Below are 21,807 nucleotides of genomic sequence, written 5' to 3' on the forward strand. Positions count from 1 at the left end.
CATATAGTAGAACCAAAAAACGTCTAATTTCTTCATCTTATTTCTATTCCTGCAGGTGTCAATAATAATTGACACCTGCAGGAATAGAAATAAGATGAAGAAATTAGATGTTTTTTGGTTCTACTAGATGATCTTCCAATGCTGATCTTCTAATGCTGATAATAGGCATCAATTATCCACTTCATAGTAGGTGGTTGTTTTGGTCTGAGGTTGGTTTCTGCTCCATTTAGTTTGGTTTTAACGAACAGTAGAATAATAATAAGCTCAAGTTCTTCCAGTAATCGTTTTCCTGTGTTAAGTGACAAACGTTTAGAGAGAGGTAGATAAATAGAACAGCCTTCTAGCTGAAGTGGTAGAGGCAAGTAGAGCAAAGGAGTTTCAACATGCATGGGATAGGCAAATGACCAGGGCTACCATCATACATTTTGAGGCCCCTTACAGAACTAAAGGTCTGGACCACACACCACCAGGGTGTTTCATTTGACTCATCTTTTTTGGCACAAACAGGCTGTTCAGGGCACTCTCAACCTGTTTGGTGGCAAAAGATGAAACAGACAATCTGTTTGGGGGCACTAGCAAGCTGTTTGAGGACAAAAAGGCAAGGGCAGCTGTTTGGTACAAAGATGGCACAGGCATGCTGTTTGAGGTAAAGATGGAACAGACAAGCTGTTTGGGGTAAAGGTGGCACTCTGTCTATTAAATTAGAGATATGTTATGCACAATGTAAATGTCTGTATACATCAGAAAGAATGCAAAACATACCTGTTATTTTTTTAATGAAACCCCTGTCTGTGTGCTCCCTGCTGCCTGCGCAGCCACATGCTACTCACAGAGATTATCCAGAATCAGCCATTCTCTTTGTGACCTCCTCTCAGTTGCTATAATGTATCAGAGAGGGTGTCTGAGACTTCACTGTGTGTACGGGGGATGGGGCCAGGTGTTTTCAGGTCTATGTATTTCCTCCTCCCTTTCCCCTGACAGTCCTGCCCCTCTACTCCCCCCCTTACCTGCCCCCCCCCAAGGCATGCATACCTTCCTCCCCTGATCTCTCCTGGACACAGACATTTCTCTTCTTCTCTCCTTTACTTTGGGTTTCTGTTATATCTCCTTTTCTTCTAATTTAGCTATGTTTGTCTTCTTCCTCTAATCTACCCCTCGCCTGGGGCAATCTGCCCCTTCAACAGACTGTCAATTTCAAAGTTCTTTTGTTGGTTATTACCAGTCTTACCTTTCCTATCAAGTTTGTCACCAGTTAACCTCCTCTCGCCGCTTGTCGTTCTTGTCTTTAGTGGAATGGTTGCCCGTGACCCCTGGCCTCCTCGGCTGAGATTTCGAGGGGAGCTTTGCCCCCTCTCCTAAAGTACACAGCACTGACCCTGCAAGGTAAGGAAACATCTTACCCATCGTAGACACCTCATTTAGACACTTTGTTCTTTTCTTTACCTGTAAAGTGCCAACACATTTCAGTGCAGGGTAACCTCCACCTGCACCAACCAATGAGAAAAAGAAGGGTAATGGAGACCCCCAATTATATTCCTAACTAGACATTATTATGTAATCTTAATTGGCGGTCGTTCAAAGATTCAGAGGTCTCTAGATACCTCTCTCCGTACGGCTGAGAAGAAGACTTGGTAACATCAACAGACACAAAAATAATTTGTGACAATGTATCAAACAATGTTTGAGATAAGGGTGACTTCTGGGTTTCACAAGGTATTTGTGGGCAGAAAGGGGATGTATGTTATACATTTTTATTGATTGCTTTTTTTTATTTCTTAGAGATTTTTAACCTTCTGAATCTTGCTAGATTTTAATTCTTTGAAGTATAAGGGCTGGAGGCTCCCCTCTTGTCGGCCATCCCCGTCTTAGAAGTTAGTGGCTCGGGCTTTTACCTCTTTGTCTGACTTGATAAGGAAGTCGAGCCTCACCCTCCCTGTTTCCATCGCTGAAAGAGCTTTGAGACAGAGAACTTATTTAAGCGATTCTTGAAGACCAGTGTTTAGGGTGTGACTCACAGGTTCCCCATGGCCATGGTCGGCCCCTCTAAAGCACACCAGTTCTTCTACATTTCTTATTTGGAATGACCTGAATATCCCCAGGTTCTTTAGGTGATTAACATGTTCAGAGTCCCGTGTGTTTGACCCGTGTGCTTGATTCGCAGTATCCGACAGACGCCTGATCTAAACTCATAGTCCGGTGATGTTACATGTCCCATCCTCAGACATGGTAGAAAAGGAGGGTACGTCTCTACCTACTACCTACTTTCTCTTCTACCTACTTTATCTTCTGTTTCTTTAATATCTTCTCGGAAGCCAAAGCAACCACTTAATCACTCGGGCATATAATAAGGTGCGTTAACCCTTTGTAAACTAGAAAAAGCTCCACAAATCAAAGCTTTAGTAGCTGTATGGCCGAGGGTCCCCACCTGCAAGCCAAGTTAGATGAATCTTGAGTAAGTTAAGCTGCTTTGAGAATCTGAAACGATATATATAAGTATCTTATGACATTCCGTGTCCTGCCTCATAATGTGTTCTTTTTCTTTTTTTCCCCTTGTGTAATTTTATCTGCGCTAACATTCAGTTTCTTCTCTTGAACTTCTCCTCTTTCTAATCCTCACCTTCTCGTAATAATTATCGGGCAACCTGACCTCTGTTCCTCGAAAGGAGCTGGAGGAGGTTTTTGGGCCACGCGGTCCTGGATAACATCATGTTTTTGTATTCTTAGGAGTAGGTAAAGGCTGCCAATGGACCCCGCTGAGGATTCTGGGAGTGATTTTGTGTGTTTTGGTCTCCTTGGCTGGGATCGGGGTCACAACCTGGGTATTAGGTAAGGGCTTGCAAACATCCTGCAAGGTAACACATCGCTAATCATGTTATCTCTTTATGAGAGATGTCTATTAAGATGGAGACCATAATTATCTTCATCGCTGGTGGAAAATGTCTTCAGTCTTTCCTTATTCCACTCGATCGTTACGTAATCTTTGGTTGTAACGTCTCATGGCTTCTAAGAATTATTGTTCCGTTCAAAAGAGTTGAAACTGGATACCAATGAGTGCCTGTGAGCCTAGTTCCAGCCTCATTCAGAGTGATCTAAAACATTTCTAGAACCTTGGCTAATACTACAGTAACATTTTTATCTCCAGGTTAAAGATTTAGCCAAAAAACAATACTAGGTATAGAAATTAGAGTCCATAAACCACCGCATTCCATGACAAACCTTGGATTCTGTGATATTGTCCTCCAAATGCTCCCCTTTTCCATGAAAACTGCCAACGTCCGATCTACCACAGCATGAGATCATGGGAAAGCTGTTTGTATGTAACAAAGTAACCCTGTTAATGAATACATTTATAAACGTCTAATTGGCCAGGAACAATAATACATCTTACAACCTTTTTTTATTTTTTTTCAGTGAAGTACATTTGGAAGAATGAAATCTCAAATTTATATATAGGTAATAAATCATTGGGTGAAGCTGTTGGAATGTGAATAAAACGGGCATGAAAAGCTAATGAACAAATGATACAATAGGAGGAGCGATGCGTACTTTGTTGTTTGGTGCAATTTTTTCCCCCTACTTGAGTTCTACCAAGCTTCTTGATTTCTGATTGGTTATGTATTTCGACCAATCAGGATAACAAGAAATGAGACATTACTCTGCCATTGCGTTGGGTAAAAAAAAAGCTGATTTTAGTTAGTTTTGTCTTCTTTTCTCAATATTTTCTTCCTTTCTTCTTTCCTTCCTCTCTTGTATTTACTGCTTTTTGGTCTCCTTAACAAGTGCACCTATCCGAAAGTTTAGGAGTATCATTGCTTCTTTTCCTTGCCTGTCCCCATGACGTCATCCAAAAATCAAGTGGATCCACTCTTTCCTCTGGCACAAACATCTATTAGAAGATGACCATGCGCGTCTTCCTTCCACCTCTAATTGTCTTCATGTTGTCTCAGTCCAGGTGAACTCTCCAGATCAACGCATTTCTGTATACGATGAGGGAGAGAGAGTATGGCGTCTCATATGTTCATCTTCATCCAACTCCCGAGTCGCGACGTTGAGCTGCGAGGAAATGGGCTTCATCAGGTAACGGGGATCCCCGTCTTTCCCGCGGGAGGCAGGAAGCCTTTTTTACATAACCTTCTTGACCTTTTATACTAAGATGTGTAAATAATTCACCAATTATAATGAAAGTCACCAGGTTCAGCTGTAGCTAATTTGGAACATAAATCATGACTCCTTCTGCAACACGCTGGAGGCCAAGGTCTGTGACCTTTAGTCGCGTTTCATCAGCTTCCACACACACGGCTTGTCAGCAGAGATTTAATTAAACATACATTAGAGAGAATTAGAAGCTACGGCCATTTGGTTTTACGGGCTCAGATTTAATTATCCAGCTAACACGCCTGTCGGGAAGAGAAACCTAGAAACCCAAAACCCGCCAGCAGATCGGCCCCATTCGGCCCCCGTGTAGTCTGCTCGTTTCTTCTGCTGTCCTAGATTCAGTAGCCGTATGCCTATCCCATGCATGGTTACATTCCCACGCTGCACTGCTGGAAGAAGGTTCTATGTATCTACCATCCTTTGCTTCTCTATATTTTAGATAATTCCTGGGGTAACATTTCATGTTTTTGTGTCCCCCATTCCCAGGTCCATGTCTCATACAGAACTCCGAGTGGAGACGGCTGGAACCAACGGCACCTCGGGGTACTACTGCGTGCAGGAGTCTCAGATAAGCAGCGCCAAGAGATTGTTGGACGTCCTCTCCGTGTGGTGAGTCTCTGTGTCCACCAGGCCGCGACTACAAGATGGATCCATCCTCTACTTCACGCTTCCTTCTTCTTTGTGAATTTACAGCAAACGTTTATATTGATTCTTAATGCCGAATATTTTATTCTCATTTTAATTCTGGCTTCTGCTTTCATTCCCAGTGATTGTCCAAGAGGACGGTTTCTTTCTACCCAATGTCAAGGTAAACATAATACCTTCACTAAGAGTTTTAAGTTATTACACGGAAGCAAATGTAATATATATTCATGTAAATTAATTGTACTTAATCTTATTATGTCATGTGCTCATGTTCCAGATTAATAAAAGATAATAATAATAATAATTAAGAGAAATCGACTCATTATAATTATTAATACATTCTCTATCGCTATGATAGAAGTTGAGGGCTATGTATAAATCCTATACGATATCATGATTCGTACACTGTTTTTCTCGATGGTCCTTCAGAATGCGGCCGCCGGAAGCTGGCGGTGGATAGGATCGTTGGAGGACAGGACGCTACCCTGGGCCGCTGGCCGTGGCAAGTGAGCCTGCAGTACGAAGGTGCCCACCTCTGTGGGGGCTCTTTAATCTCCAGTGAATGGGTCCTGACGGCGGCGCACTGCTTCCCCGAGTGAGTAGCTTGAGCCCCGTTACCGCTAACTATTATACAAGGTCCATCAGATGCGCGTCCATCGACCCCGATGGACTAGATCCGCCAGGTTTGGAATTGGAAATAATGCAATTCTTCTGCTTTCTTAACCCAAAGCGACCCTTTCCCCTTTATTTCTATAGGAGGAATCGGGCAGTTAGTCAGTGGCGAGTGTTCGCCGGGGCAGTATCCCGACTATCTCCAGGGAGATCCCTGCAGGCTGTGAAGGGGATCATTTACCATGCTGGGTATTTCCCCTTCCTGTTTCCAGATAGTGATGAGAACAGCAATGATATCGCCCTGGTGCACCTACAGACACCACTTACCCTCACAGGTATCAACATCATTTTCCGTGCTCAATTACTTTATCTTCCATAAAGTGGACTCTCTTTGTTAAATGCAGAGTTTGTCCGACTCATGTGTGGTCCACATGTTCTCTCAGTGTCTCCCTTCCTTCTCCACTTCTTTGTCTGCTTCTATGCAGGTCCGCTTCTCCTTCTCAGATGTTCCTCTTCTCTTTCTCTACTGATCTGTCTGCATTATTATCTCCTTTTTTTCTGAGTACTTCTGCAACAAGGGACAACCTTTCCACCATTCCTCCAACTATGGTGTACAAGGAGGCTCCATCATGTTGCGGAAGTACTCAGAAGAGAGGAGAATAAAGCAGGGGGATCAGCGGAGAGGAAGAGCATCAGAGAAGGAGATGAGAAGCGGAGAAGGAGATATGGAAATGGTTGTCAGAAATGGTAGGGATAGATTGACAGAGAGTGAATGGGGTGCATAAGACGTAGAAGAACATTGCTACACATGAACCTTCTCTTCCCTTTTCCCACCCTCCCCATGTTCTCTGGTCGTTGGACCACGTGTGTCTATGGGTGCCTGGTTAGCAGAGGAATCCGGAACCATATAATCCAGTTTCTTCTGAGATATTTAACCACAGCTGCTACTTTGATAAAACAACGTTCTCTCCACCGCCACCTAGTTGTGTAAGAGCTTAGTCATTTCAGACTAGCGTTCTCTACGCCGTGTGGGTGTATAACGCCCAAGAGACTTAATGTGGCTTTTCATGGTTTAGTTTTTTTTCTGTTCGTGATAATATTTGAGTACTAGTACTTGAGTACTAGATTGGCCAGCATTTTTTTTTTATTGCTTGCTTTTGTGTTTCTCACTCACACAATATGTATCTCTGTTCTGGTAGAATACGTGCAGCCCGTCTGTCTACCGGCTCTGGGTCAACAGATTGTGGACGGGAAGATTTGTACCGTAACTGGATGGGGTAACACGGAATATTACGGTCAGTTAAACATCCAAAGACGTTCATTAAAGCGCCAAATCTTTCTTTTCTTAAACAATGGATTCTTTGAGTAGAACCCTTTGATGTCAACATTATTATCAGATCTTATTTCTCCAGCCAATCTCTGCGAAACCTAAATAATTATTAATCTGGAATGTTCTAATCTAACTAGGTGTTAAGGTTTTAAAAGACAGAGTAGCAGCTAAATTCATGTTAAATGGTTCCTACATTTTTTTTATTGGTGGCCGGTTGTGGCACCAAGTGGACAATTAGCTACTGAGGTTTTCTGTCCTTGTATTATTCTATGCAATTTTATCTTTGCTGTTGGGAGCCAGTTGGGGTTGGGTCCATTTTGTTCTCCTTCCCAGGACTTTCTTTACAGTCCCATTCTGGTTTGGTGTCGATTCAATGTCTTTGTACCCCGTAGGTCATCAGTCCGACGTCCTACAGGAAGCTTCGGTGCCAATCATCAGCAGCTCCGTCTGTAACCAGCCGGAATATTATCTCAATCAGATTACTGGGAAAATGTTCTGCGCGGGATACGCAGAGGGCGGGATCGACGCCTGCCAGGTAATTAAAAAAATAATTGGCGAATCAAGAAGCCATTACGATCCAGAGCGCTGGAAATCAAGAAAAAGAAGAAAATGTCTTTTTTATGAACGCAGTCATTATTGTTAACGGTCTTTGCCCCCCCCATTGTGATAGCGCTAGGGAATGTGTCGGCTCTCTAATGTGATATTTTTCACGTGTGTTGTATAGGGGGACAGCGGCGGTCCCTTTGTGTGTGAGGACACCCTTTCGCGCACTCCACGCTGGCGTCTATGTGGCATTGTGAGCTGGGGAATAGGATGTGCCCTTCCCAACAAGCCTGGAGTATACGCCAAAGTCGATCAATATCAGCACTGGATTTACAGGGTCATGAAGGTGAGTGAGGATCAAGCGAAATGCGTTGCGTACGCCATCTTACTTCTGGATTGTACAAGCTTGAGGCATCACTTTCTATGGCGTTAGCTCCGATGGACCCCTTTGACTTTTAGTTGAAATTTTCCATTATTTATATTATTATTATTTTTCCAGGCAAAATCTGAGTTCACTGGCATCACAGAGATGATATGAAGAAATACCGCCTTCCATCAAGATATGGATACAGACTTAAATCACGTAGCCGGGGCTTAACAGAGCATCCGAACACCTGGAACGAAAAACCATTCGGGACTGTGATGTACATTTAAATCTTGTAATTAGTGTTATACATAGTATACAATGTCACTGCAATGAGCTGCTACTATGTTACCGCCAGGACAATGAATCTCAGGAGCCGAAGTTCTATAAACCAATTTAGTACCTATAATCCACGGGGGGTGTTGGGAATCACAAATATGCAAATATCTCTTTAACCCCTTAAGGACAATGGGCGGTCCCTAAACCCATTGAAAACCCATTTTGTCATTAAGGGGTTAAAAAATCTCTTAATTTTGCAATAAACAAAAATGCATGGGCGTTGGGTGACCACAACCAGTCTTTATGGAGATATATGGAATTTCAATATGTAAAAGTCAAGGGTGGAGGTCAATTTGCAGGATTTAATGGATATGTTTTAAAAATACATGTAAAAAAGAGAAAAAAGAGCATGTTCACCAACTATAGTTCCAGTACATCTCAGCTATATGGTGGAGCCAAAGCTATTTCCACCCTCTGTTGTAAGGTCCTCCTTTTTTCTTAGTTCATCTAATAGCAGGTCGATACAATAAATAAAATCGAATCGATAACACAATTTATAGAATTGTATCTCTGTTTAACTTCTAACACCCGTACTCCAATAATATAATATAGAAGGAATACTTGAAAGATGGAACCTATTGTTATTTCCCCTCCAGAGTTCTCAAAGCCGTTCTAAGTTCTAAGTTATGCGCTCCTCAAGAACCTAAAGCAAGTGCTGTCTGATTGTATTAAAGGATCATGTTCAATATTCTGGTCCAGATTTAAGTAGTAGATTCCCCAATACGGTCCACTTTTAGGCGATGGAGAGAAGAAGATGGTCCAGACAGGACAAGTGGTTGAGGTTTGAGTGAAGTATCACCATGAGTGAATGATGCTTCCCTCTTGTCGGATCCTCAGAAAAGTTTAATCACATATTGTCTAGGTGATACCTTAATTGGCTGAATAGAAAAGGCTAAGAATGTTGACATCTTCAATATTGGGACTCCAGACCTTCTTAAGTCCAGAAGACACATCACAGAAGTCCACGTCCATAGAAGGTCCATGTCTACTTTTATTGGTTCCCCGTGTGTCCCTTCTCTCAACCTTCCATTTGTATGTTTAGGACTTTGTATTATTTCAATTAACCAATTTCTCAAAGAATAATAAATATTTTTTAGAATATTTCTTAATCCAATATTGGAAAAAAAAATTCTAGAGATCTAAGTCACCATAGAAACCAATGGGCGCCATATGCACCACCTTGTTGCAGACTAGCCTTTTCCAAACATAAACAATTGTTCTTGAAAAAAAAAATGAAATCTCAAGTTATGGTAAAATTTACATGTAACATCAATATGTAAAAAAGGAATAATTTCACGAGAACATATTTGCCTGGGATGGAATCGATGGACGACATTGGATGCCAAGCGGGTTTCCTTTGTTTTCTGCACACATGGTCATGTAATATCAAGGCATGTTCGCTTATGTCAATAAAGTATTATTACTTTGAACAATGAAAAAAATTGCAGTGTTTTTTTTTTTTTACTGCTGTAAAAGTACAGTCCGTAGCACGGGGGGGTTTACAATCCATTACAAAATGGCTGCCCGCGGAATAAAATCTGAAAAATTCAGAAGAACTTGCCGGGATGAACCACTGTTTCCTTTAAACTGACAATTTCATGATTTATTTCTTACAATTAAATATTGTAGCATTTTCTTATTTTATGGGAAAAACTTATGTTGTAATCTAAAAAAAACAAAACAACAACAATTAGCTGAAATATGTTACTAAAATGAATTTATCAGCTTTACACCCAAAATGCTGTTCTATTAAAATTATCACTGGTTTTAAAATCATGTTATTTACTCGATATACAAGTTTTTTTTCGGAACATTATTTTTCTTTTAATGCACATAAACGATTAAAAAAAATATATTATTGCATACAGGTTGTAGCGGTACATGGCCACAAGGGGGTGCTATAGAACATAGAAAAGAGACGGAGACCGTGTTAAGAAATATTCAACGAGTTTGGGTTCATACTAAATAAAGCACTGATTATTTATTCAAATCATGTGTCTTTTGCTTACACGGATGTTTTTATACATGCGCTGAGTGGAATTCTAACGTAACCATGGAATAAAACTCATTTAATCTCCTGAAAACTGAGATCGGTGGCAGTCTGTGGCACAGCCAGCATTACTTAATCACGTTTCTTATCCTGAAGATCTCTCCCTGACAAAGACTGCCTGAACCAATGAACACCTGGGGAGATTTAAATTAACGGGGAGGAATAATCATGTACAGATTTCCCAGCTATAATATACCGTTTATTTTAATCTATAAATATGTTTTTTTGGTATAATGATCTTCAAATGTGCGCTTTGGGAACGGTGACAGCTTTTATATGTTACAACGCATGGGCCCTGGAGCGATTGCTCCAATGTTAATCCAATCTGACGTATGTATCCATTTTATGTGCATACTATCGAAGCAGCCATCTTAACTTCCTGTTTACAGGGTGCAGACTTCCTGTCTTCAGAAAACCTCTTCCCATTAACTATTTCTTTTTAAAAAATAAATTCTATCTTTCTCCGGACACGAAACAAATTGTCTTAGTTTTATTTTTAAACCAGATGTCCCCAAAATAACTAAATTAACCGAAAAATGGCAGGTTTCACTTTTTACACAATAACATGAAGAACGAAAGCGTTCTCTGTGTCGCTAAATGACTCGAGTGGTTAGACGAGTTCTCACCAGCCGGACGGAACTCTCCTGCTACAAAAACACTTCTTTTCAGTAATGTTCTAAAGACAAATGAAATACTCCAAAAATGGGTGGCTCTAGATTATTACCTCCATGCTTACCCCCCCTCCTCCTTCTTTGAACTGTCATGGCTGACCATTTTTACATTTTATACAATCCCATAGGCCCTGGAACTGTGATTTTTACTCTCCAGGGTCCAAAAGACATAGAAATCGTTTTTGATCCAAAGTTTATTTCTAATGAACATTAATTGCGGATCCCACCGGGTCGCCATTTGTCTCCTTGCTATTATGTTTTATCCACTAAAGGGGTCGAGGGGTCGGTCAGTCTCATAATTTTAAATCTCTCAAATTGGTTTTAATTAACGCCATGTACGGGGGCAAAAAAGAGAAAAGCAGAGAAATCAGACACGGAGGGTCTATAAAGATCGAAGGAAGATGCCAAGTCCAGATGTGTCTTTCTCTCCTGCACGGGCTCCTCTGTGTCTCCTCCTATAGAAAAATCAAGTTTAACCAGAAAACACTTTCTTTGAATTGAAATGGATTGTTGGACAAACAGGTCAAAGTGGTCAATCCTGATCGTGGAGCCGATGACCATGAAAAGGCCTTGTCGTGGACACCTCAGATGCCTTCAGCCACATGGTGTCCTGTCTGAGGCAGGTCATCGGGAACCTAAACTACCAATAGTATTTGTCAATGATGTCATTTGGGATGCAGCCCAAAAAGACCATTTCCAGCACAAAAGTCAAATATGTTAACGCAGTCAACAAACATGTTATCGGCGTGGGAGACAGTCCCGTCTGGGGTTATTAATCGAAGCGGGTTTACAGGAATGGTGAGCAGACGGTGCTTCCACAGCCTGCCTGTTCTGTCTGCAATAAACATGTTCCAACCTCACATAAATTGGTGAAGAGAGGAGCATCCTTGCCTGCAGGGCTGTTACAGGGTGGAGCGAAGCTTCACGGAGATCCTTCACCGTGTACTCATACTCTGGGTACACAAAGGCCGCGCATGGGGAAAACAGCACCATCGACGTAGACCGTGGTGGCCCTGTACCCCTTTTATTATGGAGAAGGAGCATTAAGAGGCTTCTCCAATATTAACAACACCATTCAACTGATCGTATCGGTCAATCAGCCGTTGATCTTCATGATGGCCCTATAACTGCCCCGTGCGGGGTTAATTTTTCTCACTGTATTACCCTCTAGCTGCTGGTCCACGTATCCATCACCATCTCAGTGACCAAATATGTTGTCACGTGACATCTAAGCCTCCGACCCTCTAGAGTTAGACTATGGCCTCTTATCCTCGGACGTACACATCTCTCCTGTTCTTTGTTTAACCCCTTAATGTATGCACGTGTTTCTTTCACAGCCCCCGGCTTTAGGCGATCATTATGTTCCTTGACCACTGAATCTTCTAGGGTTTTTAGTGCAATAAGATACAAAATTAAGCAAAAGCCCCAAATGCATACATATTGATTAAAGCAGAGTGCACCCCAAGAGCTTACATTCCAAAGCATACATTGTATCAAGATTAAAACACACACAACACACAACTAATACTATTATTATATTATATATTATAGATGATATTTATGTATCCACAATGTAACATTCTACACAAGTGTTTGCATAACACTCCGTACAACAATCCATCACAAAGCAAGTGTTACCGTATTGTGTTACAACAATAGACGGACTGATACAACTAATGGCCGGATTGGATGGGAATCTTTGGTGTAAATTGTGTCAGGATTCCTGTTATATTCTCACTTCAAACATTCGCTATTTAATTCACAACGATGAGAGTCCATGGCCAACGAGCAGAGACTTTGCTGCTGTTACGTTATTACTGTATACAGCGCTGGGGTTATTGCTGTATATTATATACCGTATATTAGTGCTGGGGTATATTATTGTATACAGCGCTTGAGGTGAATTTCCGGGTGACACCTGTGAGGTCCGGACGCTCCGTGTTACTCTGATGCTCAGAGGTAAATCTTCTGGTTAAACCACATAGGACCCAAAGGTCAAGAAACAGGAGTGAACCGGATAGGAGCAGATCCAAACAGACAGTGTCACAATAACCATCATTACAAAATAGGTGGAATAAAGGAGGGTGATGGGGCCTGCAGAATGAGGACTCATAGTGAAGCAATGTGAGCATCTGAGCGTTTTACGGAGAGGGTGCTAGATAAGTGGAACAGCCTTCCAGCAGAGCTGGTTGAGGGTAATACAGCAAGGGTATTAAACATGCATTGGATAGACATATGGCTCCTGTCGAGACCAACGACTGATTAAGGTTTGAGTCTTTACAGCAGGTTCTATAAGAATTGGCCATAGTAGACATCATCTGGACTTTGGGTTGGGTTCCTTGGCCTCCACGACCCAGTTAAGTTCACTTGCATGTTGGGTCTGACATCCAGAACGTGGTAGGAACCCGTAAACACGTTATGACGATCTCCTAACGATAACCCTGGGAAGTTGGGGCCAAACGAAGCCAATGTCTACAACTCCAACGAAGGAAGTCCAGACCAACCTGTGCCAACGAAAGACCCAACTGGGCATCTGTAACAATGCTTGCCCTCGATTGCCCAAATTCATTAAACAATGCGATTAAAGGTAATGAAGGTGAAAGAGAACCCCAACGGGGCTGCTACCTTTGTGTGCTAAGTGAGTGGAGTTAATGATAACGAGAGTGTTAAGTGCTGAACAATGCGGAGGTGGTCCCGGCAAACACACATTCCGTGTTTTCTTTTGTTATCTCTTTGTCATCTGAAACAATAGCCCAGGAGGACCAACAATAAAGATGTCCGTGGGGGGGGTGAGGTCGTCTCTCATGGGCTGTTTATGGAAAGGCGAGGATGGTGAGTTCTTCAAACAAGGAAGAATCAAACCGAGATCATCAAAGGCAAATTTCCAGCATGGACCCCGTCCAACAGAGAGGCAGCCAGAAAAAACAAATATGTTAACCCTTCATGTGACAAGTTGCAAACGGCCGTCGTGATTGGCCAAAGAATTGGTCTTTAAACATAAACAAAATGAACGCAAAGATTCCAATGATCAGTTCCTACTTTTACCAATTGTTACTTTAGGACAGTTTCGTTTATTTTAGACTTCAGCTACTGTTGGCTGTCATTGAATATGATGTCATCTGCTTAGCTATGCAGTCATCAGAAAGAATCACCCCTCATGGAGGATTGAGTTCGATGTGGGGCATGAAGGGTGCGCGTTGGTTGCAAAATGTATTGGCGCGGCTTGTGCCGGGCAAACGCGAGATGCCGGTCACTGGGTGGAAGAACCTGGACTAGAAGTGCAGGAGGACATTGGACACAGAAGACAATCAGAGCACCCAGCTGTCCCATTACGGAGGGACTTGTGAAAAACGTGCAAGGCTGCAGTAATTTTAAGGGTGATAAATACATAATACACTAGTGCCCGTGGTGAACGGAGGGATCTGGTCGTCCCGTGACCCATGAATGGTATCAGAACCCCTTGATAGATTCCGCCTTTCTTATCCCTGTCAACCTACAATCACTGCAGCCTTGCACAATTTTGGCATAAATCCTGGCATAAAGGGACTGTCGGGTGCTCTGATTGCGGTCAATCTATAACCGCGGCCGGTTGGGTATTTAAATCCTGGAAACGCAATCTGACCCTTAGTTTTCCAGAATATGCTGTGTGGCGCGCGAAGGGTTAATGCCGAGCGATTTGTCTGGATGGGGCTGGACCCATCCCCTTTGGGTGGAGACCCCTGGCAGAGGCAGCCAGTAGGGCTTGTCCTCACCTGTATAGAATGGGGCGGATCGGAGGAGGGAGGGTGGTAGGCTAGGGGTAGAATTAGGAGTGTGGGGCAGAATCATTCAGCTTCTGGTTCTGTCTGCTCTGAGCTGCCTCGCTCCACACTCTGCAAACTCTTCTTCAGGAGGGTAAGTGCCTCTGCCTCTGGTTAGTCTGCCCCTGTTTAAACTACTGATACAAATCCCAATTTAAATGGTTTAGCTTTCATTCCTGGTTATCCTGTGTTATGTGTTTTAACCTTCATACAATGTATACTTTAGACTGTAAGCTCTTGGGGTGCGCTCTGCTTTAGTGTGTGGTCCCCCCCCCATCTTTAATCAATAGGTATGTTTTATTAACCCATTGTGTGCCAGGCAGAGAGGAGAAACCTTGCATTTGGGGCTTTTGCTTGCAATGCGGGTGGTTTTGTATCTTTCTGCACTAAAAATGTGTTCTGAGCAAAACTTTTTTTCACCCAGATTTCTTCTTTTTTGGGGGGGGGGGGGTTGGTTTTTTTCCCCATGAATTTTACAGAAATTGTTAGAAATGGTTAAATGTCTAAAGGGCTGATTGCTTACAGCTGTTGGTCTTTCATTTTTCTGCAGGTAAAAATACCCAGAATCCCTCTTTTTAAAACCTATTTTAAATTGCATGGTTTTGTTAATTGCCATTTTCAGTTACTTCCATTTTTTTTTTTTTTTTTTTTTTTTTTTTTTTACTTTTTCCAGTTTTTAAACTAGTTCCTGAAATGTTAAAAATAGAAAACTTTTTTTTTTTTTTTGTTTTTTTTTTTTCTCATTCCTTTCCACTTTTTTATTGTTTATTGTAAAGACACTCAGAGCCTCACCAGTAAATTGTCTAATTTATTTAAAAAAAAAAAAAATTAACTCCAAATCAATGGAATCACAAAACTATGATTTCTGACTATGTGACCAATACCCCCCAAAACTGGTTGGAGATCGGCTTTGAACCTCTGTGTTTATTTGGCTCCTCTGTGTCTTTATCTGTTGGCTTCATATCATCGGCACAAACAGAACTCGTCTTGGGTATGTCTACCCCATGCATGTTTAAATTCCCTCGCTGTATTAGTCTCTACCACCTCTGCTGGGAGGCTGTTCCACTTATCTACCACCTTCTCCGTAATGTCACATTTCCTGACATTCCATTTAAACCTCTGACCCGCTAGCTCTAGATCCTGGCCTCTTGTCCTAACATGTCCACTACTGTGTTTAAGGGGATTATTCGTCTTGGGTTTCAGGGGCTCTCAGGTCACCCTAATGTCCCGTTCCAGCAGGCAGATCCCCCATAGCTGGATCCGTTGTACATAGACAACTCACTCATATATCTTCTCTAAAGGCTTGTTCTCTCCAAGAACCCATTGCTTGTCCTGACCCAGCTATTCTGGGGTTGTCAGACGGGCCGCCCCGATCTTTAGATCATTCCTCTCCACAATCTCTATTGTTCTACTGGACGGCTGCCCCCCCCCCCCCCCTTACTGGGGCAAAACTGGTTTCACAGCATCTTTTTCCCACGGGGATCTGCAAGATACTGAATAAAATGTTCCCACAGTAAAGTGATGCTTATCACCCCTCTTTTTTCTTCTTCTTCATTGAGGAGTTGGATATTTTGCAGTCCGGGCGCTTCCACTCCTCCCTTTTTTTTTTTTTTTTTGCAGATTTCCCGATTTAAATAGATCGAGAACAATAAACGGGACGTCTTAAGAAACCGGATGTTTGTTCTCATCCAAGGACACAATGTATCGGCTTAAAGGCAGAAACAAAGCTTCAAATGTATTTGCTACTTTTTCCAGTTGAATAACTTTTTGATATAAATATTTGTTTTGTTATATAGGTGTAAAGCTTCTATGCATATTGCTGGACAGTGAGCATTCTATAAGATTTTATTATAATAAAACGGGGGGGGGGGGGGGTTGGATCTTGTTAAAGGATGCTCGGCGGGTATCATGGCTTTGCTGACCACCCACCAATCAGATAAGAGCTTCTTGCGCTGTGATGGTTTGTGGCTGGCGGTTGTCTAGGCTGTGTTTGGCTTGACAAGCCGTTCCCCCTTGGCCATCTTCCAAGTAGGGGGTCAGCGCCGGGGTGGGGGGGGTATGTGATATTATTTACGTGGTGTTTGAATCGAGACGCCAGGTGTCCATCGGTGGCAGTTGGTGAGCCGGAGATGTTGGGAATATTCAGTTACGGAGTATCGTGTCCTCTCTGACTGAGGGTTTAGCAGATAATTCCCGGGTCTTGGTAACCGGTAACGCCGTCCTGTCTTACAGTTGCTTCGGCCATGTTGATTTGGGTGGTGGGGAGTCATCTACAAAAAACAGGTTAGGTTTTAACATTTGAAGATTTCATCGTCTGCGCTCCGGTCCTGAAGCCCAAAAATATAGGTTTTTACATCCATGATTGAGCTATCGCTACATATGGGCCTACATAACGAAACCCAAAGCTGTTCTGGGCCTTGGCCACTAACCTACCAGTAACACGACGCGCTTATGTTTTATTAGACTCCCGGAACCTTCCGGCGGATCGGCCCCATCCGGTCCCCACCTAGTGCCCTGCTTCTCCTGCTGTAAAGACTCAAACCTTAATCAGTCGTTGGTCTCGTCTTAGATTCAGGAGCCGGATGTCTATCCCATGCATGTTTAATACCCTCACTGTATTACCCTCTACCACTTCTACTGGGAGACTGTTCCACTTATCTACTACCCTCTCAGTAAAGTAAAACTTCATTACATCCCCTCTGACCCTCTCATTTTTTTGATTATTGTTCTCCTCTCAGTGAGGAGCCGATCCCATCCATGTACAGATCTGTTCTTGTGTAAGAGGTACGATTTTGTTTCTGTAACTGGATTTTCTTGTCTGTCTTGAGCTGGGATTAAGTCTGAACGACACAGTAAAAGTACACTGTTTTTTGTTGTAATATTCCCCGAGGGGAGGAAAAATAAAGCCAGAGTATCCACAATTCTTCTGAATGGCGGGGGAAAGGGCTTCTCCGATGTACGAAAGGCACCGGGGTCGTAGATGCCGTGGGAAGAAGGCTACTTTGGGTAAAGTTGTGTCACTCTGAACAGAACTGGGTTTTATTTCTTGTTCGGATTTAAATTTTATGTCGGATCTCCAGGCCTGTTGGCTGCTGTTGTAGGAAGTCATGTGATATTCAACCCAACATGGTGTTTGAGTTTGGATTGTTTATGGCCATACTAAGAAAATCCTGCTTATGCTGATGAAGTCCCTTCCACCATAGACCTCAGTTTGTTAGAGGGTCCCTCAGGGTGATTAAGATCGAGGCATTCATTTTGTCTTCCAGAGTGAAGTGGTGATATAAGCTTAGCGCAATCTAAACAAACACAAAAAGCCATTCATTGTAAAAACTCCATCCTGAAAACCGATGGAACGTTTTATCCTCCCCTGTGGAGATTTTATTTATTTTTTTTTTGTTTGATACTTTTTGGCTCATGGAAAACCTTATGAACACCAAGAATCTTCTGCTTTTGAGCAGAATATGTTCTACAATGGAGTCTCTTACTGAGAACCATCATAATCATCAACCTGTTACCCTAAAATCCAACACCCCTCAGTTTCTTGCATTCATGTGTCTGTGGTTCTAGATATCATGTTTCTTTTCATCCCTCTGTGATTATTAATTGTTTTTATATAGCGCCATCAAATTCCGTAGCACTGTACAATGGGTCCACTTTTATTCCTTCCCCGCGGTCCTTAAAAGACCTTTTTGGCATTGTGTTTCTAGTTGGTGGCCAGGAGAGCCGTATGTGTGGGTGATTTGGGGACACTGACAGAAGAGCTGACTCTTCCGGGGAAAGGCATTACTGAGAGATGATTGTTCTTGTTTCTCTTTAATGCATGCCAACCGTATGTCTGGTGCTGGATTGTCCAATTCTCACTTGAAGCTCTATGCTCATTCATTCACTTTCTTCCTTGAGCTCCTTTGGCACTTCCAACCCATCACCAAGCCAACCGGACCGAACAGCCTTGTTCTTTTTGGCCGATGTCCTTTTGCTATTGAAACGACCCCGCTCGAAATCCCCCCCCCCCCCCCCCCACAAGAGCTGCAGCTCTTACTGTTGCGCAACAGCGTCGTGGAGTGTTAACCTGCTGAGGACACTGCTCACCCCTCTGGAACTCAACAATGTGTGCCAAAACTTTCTTTTGATCAAGTCCTCTTTATTTATTTTCCTTTCCTTCCGCTTACTTGCTATTCTGACCAGATGTAGAGATCTGTGTTTAATGTGAGGCTATACGTATGTGTACAGAATGTAAAAGTCTCATTCTAGATCCTTCAATTGTCCTGCAGGATCACAGAACTAGGGGTTTATTCTATAAAAACGTGAGTAGTAGAGGCGTTGGAATATTCCCTCCATGCTGCTGTAGGATATCCTGGTGTAGTTTTGAGGGTTAGAAGGTCTTGGTAGGATCTGCGTAACCCAAAGAGTAACTGGTGGGATTATCCTTGACGGTGAAGCTGCCTGAGGTTGGAACCTTCCAAAGGCCTTGGTGGGAAATCAGTTTAGTAAATAAAACACTGATTGTGTGTCTGCTTATGGGATTTGATGTTGATGCATAGAAGGTTTCAGAAGAGCAAACAATCTATCGAGCAAGAAACATAGAATTTGCCCCCCGTCTAGTCTCCTGCAGTAACGACTCAAACCTTAATCAGTCGTTGGTCTCGTCTTAGATTCAGGAGCCGTATGTCTATCCCACGCATGTTTAAATCCCCTCACTGTATTACCCTCCACAGCTTTTGGTGGGAGGCTGTTCCCCTTATCCACCACCCTCTTAGTAAATTAAATCTTCCTTGCATTCCATCTAAGCCTCTGACCCTCTAGTGTTGGGTTATGGCCTCTCGTCTGCTGCTTTGAAATACTTCCTCCCTTTTATGTATTTAATTGATTGTATTATTGCCCAAGACAAACACCAGTTATAAATTTCTAGTGGATTGAAGTAGTTCCCTGCCTGCGCACAGGTGGTGTAATGACTTCTAAAAGCCAACAAGCTGATATTTGTCTGGTTACGAACCCTGATCCGTCCTCGGGATCTCTGGTTTTCAGCTGGCGGGATCCTGATCGCGGCAGTTTCTGGGCAGAGATATTTCCAGAAATGTTTTATCTGGCGAAGCTCCATCGTTTCTAAATCCTGACAATAGAGCAGATTAGTGCATGTCTGTGGAACGCTCGGTCTGCAATTAAACCAAACCCCCGTTGTGTTTTCTCCTGTTCTGTCCTGTCCGTATCTGGGGAAAATGCAATGCCGATTGTAGCGGTACCCATGGAAACCTCTATAAAGTTCTAATAGCCTGTTTGCAATCTTAGACTGGTGAGAAGACCGGTGATACATTTGTATCATTGTTAAACTGTAAATGTTGCGCTTCATGGGGTAAGGTGGTTATCCATCCATGTTTAAGGTCTAGGGTAGAAGGAAGCTTCATCTCCGATAACCCATTCCAGATCCCGCTATAACCTTCCTGCTGTGAATAAATACATAATTTTATGCTCTAACCTCACTTTATCGTGAATGGGGATTTTCTGTTTCCTTTTTTGGGGGGGGGGGTTTGTGGCCCACAAGAAAAACGCCAACGTCGACTAAAGTCCCCATGAGCTAGAAGACTGTGCCCCCCCTCTAGTCATAGAGAATGGGTTTATTACCTCTGTCCTTTACCCCTATCAGACTTTTTCATGTGGCGAGTCCAATAAACCCATTACTAATACTCTCCAAAATTGTTTTTTTGAGTGGAATTTTTATTTATTTAATGGTGTGTTTTTTTTTTTTTACTGACTTTGCGAGAGATTTACGGGAAGAATGACTGAATTGTGAAAAGTACTTTAATTTTGAATACATACCTTGCAAACAGAATAGTGCGTTGTGTATGTGCAGCGGTGATTGGCCTTCGCACAATGTCTGCAGGGTATGGAGGAACTGGTTTCTGGTGGCACATGTTGGGGTGAGGGAAGGGCGAGGTTCGGCAAGCATGGCCAGAAAGTGGATTAACCACCTCGTGATCATCGCTTCTTGTGACGGGGAGCAAGAATTATCAACCTTCTCTTTTCTCATAAGACGCTCATCGTCTGAACCTTCCCTCTTTAAACTATCATGCTGATTAAGTCTTAACCATTTAAAGGGTTAAAAAATTAATTAAACGCAAGTAGTGGGTGTCAACGTGAGGCTGCCTTATTGAGCAAATATCCAACCCATGACGGTACGCCTGTTTACTTTACTTTCTTTTGTTTCCCGGCAGGCTTGACTTCTGCTCCACCTGAAAATGCAAGACCTCTCCGTCGCTCTGTTCTTGATGCTGGCCTGTAAGTAACGAGGATTCGTCTAGCGGAACCCGCTGCGGGGGAACTGCTAAGATAGGAGGAGGAAGAAAATTTGTGGAGCTGAGACTTTTGGGGGGGGGGGGGAGCTGGATTTGTTTTGTGCAAATGAGAGAATACATAATCTAGATACCCCCACACACACACCTTCTTCATTCTTCTGAGAATGAGCAACAATGTTCTGCCACCTTCCATGTTCTAGCCTTCGTGTGTGTGTGTGTGTGTGTGTGTATAGTCAGGGGTGCAAGATCCCCCAAAATATCTTGTGAAGGGTATGGGAAAACAATAGTAAGTCGGACGATTGCTTTCTTCCCCTTGTTGTATAAATAATGTATATCATGGCCGCTAATATATCGAGTTGTAATGGATATATTTTTTTTTGTTTCAGATTTGCCATCTCTGCAAGCCACTGGACCTTCACGTATGTAAATAACATATTCACAATTAAGAACATACTTTGTAAAAGTTTTATTTATTAATCTTTTTTTTTTTTTTTATAGATGATCAGCAGTTCTATTACGGTAAGACCCATTTAACTGTAAAACCCGTGGAGCATGAAATTCATAATTTAATTCTAGTTTGGGACGATATGTATTATAGTTTCAAATAAATAAATTATCCCATAACAAACAGTAATTCCTTACTTATTAGTTGTGGAGGTTTTAGTACAGTTGTGTCTATTATATCTGTTAGGGGTACAAATAGTCCATTAAACTGGTGTTGTGTAAAAGATGCTCATCACTCTTCAGGTCCCCTTACATACCTAGAATGTGTGTTTTTTGTTTGTTTGTTTGTTTTATCAAAAAAATTGCAACATATTAGCAGTTGCGTATTTTCTCAGATATGCGGCCAGACGTCATCGCGAGAAGCCTACATGCTTGTGCTCGACATACAGACGCTGACATGCCCCTGTACATGGCGGTCCATGAATGGCTAGAACTTGATTAAATTGCAGTCGTGCCCCATGTCCTAAGTCTCGTTTTGTCTCTTTTTTTTTTTTTCCTCCCCTC

General features: G+C 42.5%; 1 protein-coding gene across 1 annotated transcript in view; it reads left to right on the forward strand.

The window, feature by feature from the left end:
* The window catches only part of LOC149275031 (serine protease hepsin-like), a 36,972-nt gene that overhangs the window by 8,561 nt on the left and 6,604 nt on the right, over positions 1–21,807 (forward strand). The window contains exons 3-13 of the mRNA XM_089504980.1: positions 508–646; positions 3,953–4,077; positions 4,642–4,764; positions 4,923–4,963; positions 5,230–5,395; positions 5,557–5,747; positions 6,612–6,707; positions 7,135–7,277; positions 7,467–7,631; positions 21,298–21,318; positions 21,639–21,708. Coding sequence (XP_089361106.1) covers positions 508–646; positions 3,953–4,077; positions 4,642–4,764; positions 4,923–4,963; positions 5,230–5,395; positions 5,557–5,747; positions 6,612–6,707; positions 7,135–7,277; positions 7,467–7,631; positions 21,298–21,318; positions 21,639–21,708 — 1,280 coding nt within the window. The remainder of the gene's footprint in view (positions 1–507; positions 647–3,952; positions 4,078–4,641; positions 4,765–4,922; positions 4,964–5,229; positions 5,396–5,556; positions 5,748–6,611; positions 6,708–7,134; positions 7,278–7,466; positions 7,632–21,297; positions 21,319–21,638; positions 21,709–21,807) is intronic.

This window comes from Sceloporus occidentalis, unplaced genomic scaffold, assembly GCF_023333645.1.
Source record: "Sceloporus occidentalis isolate IW3139 unplaced genomic scaffold, rSceOcc1.0.p SCAF_302, whole genome shotgun sequence".
Lineage (NCBI taxonomy): Eukaryota > Metazoa > Chordata > Lepidosauria > Squamata > Phrynosomatidae > Sceloporus > Sceloporus occidentalis.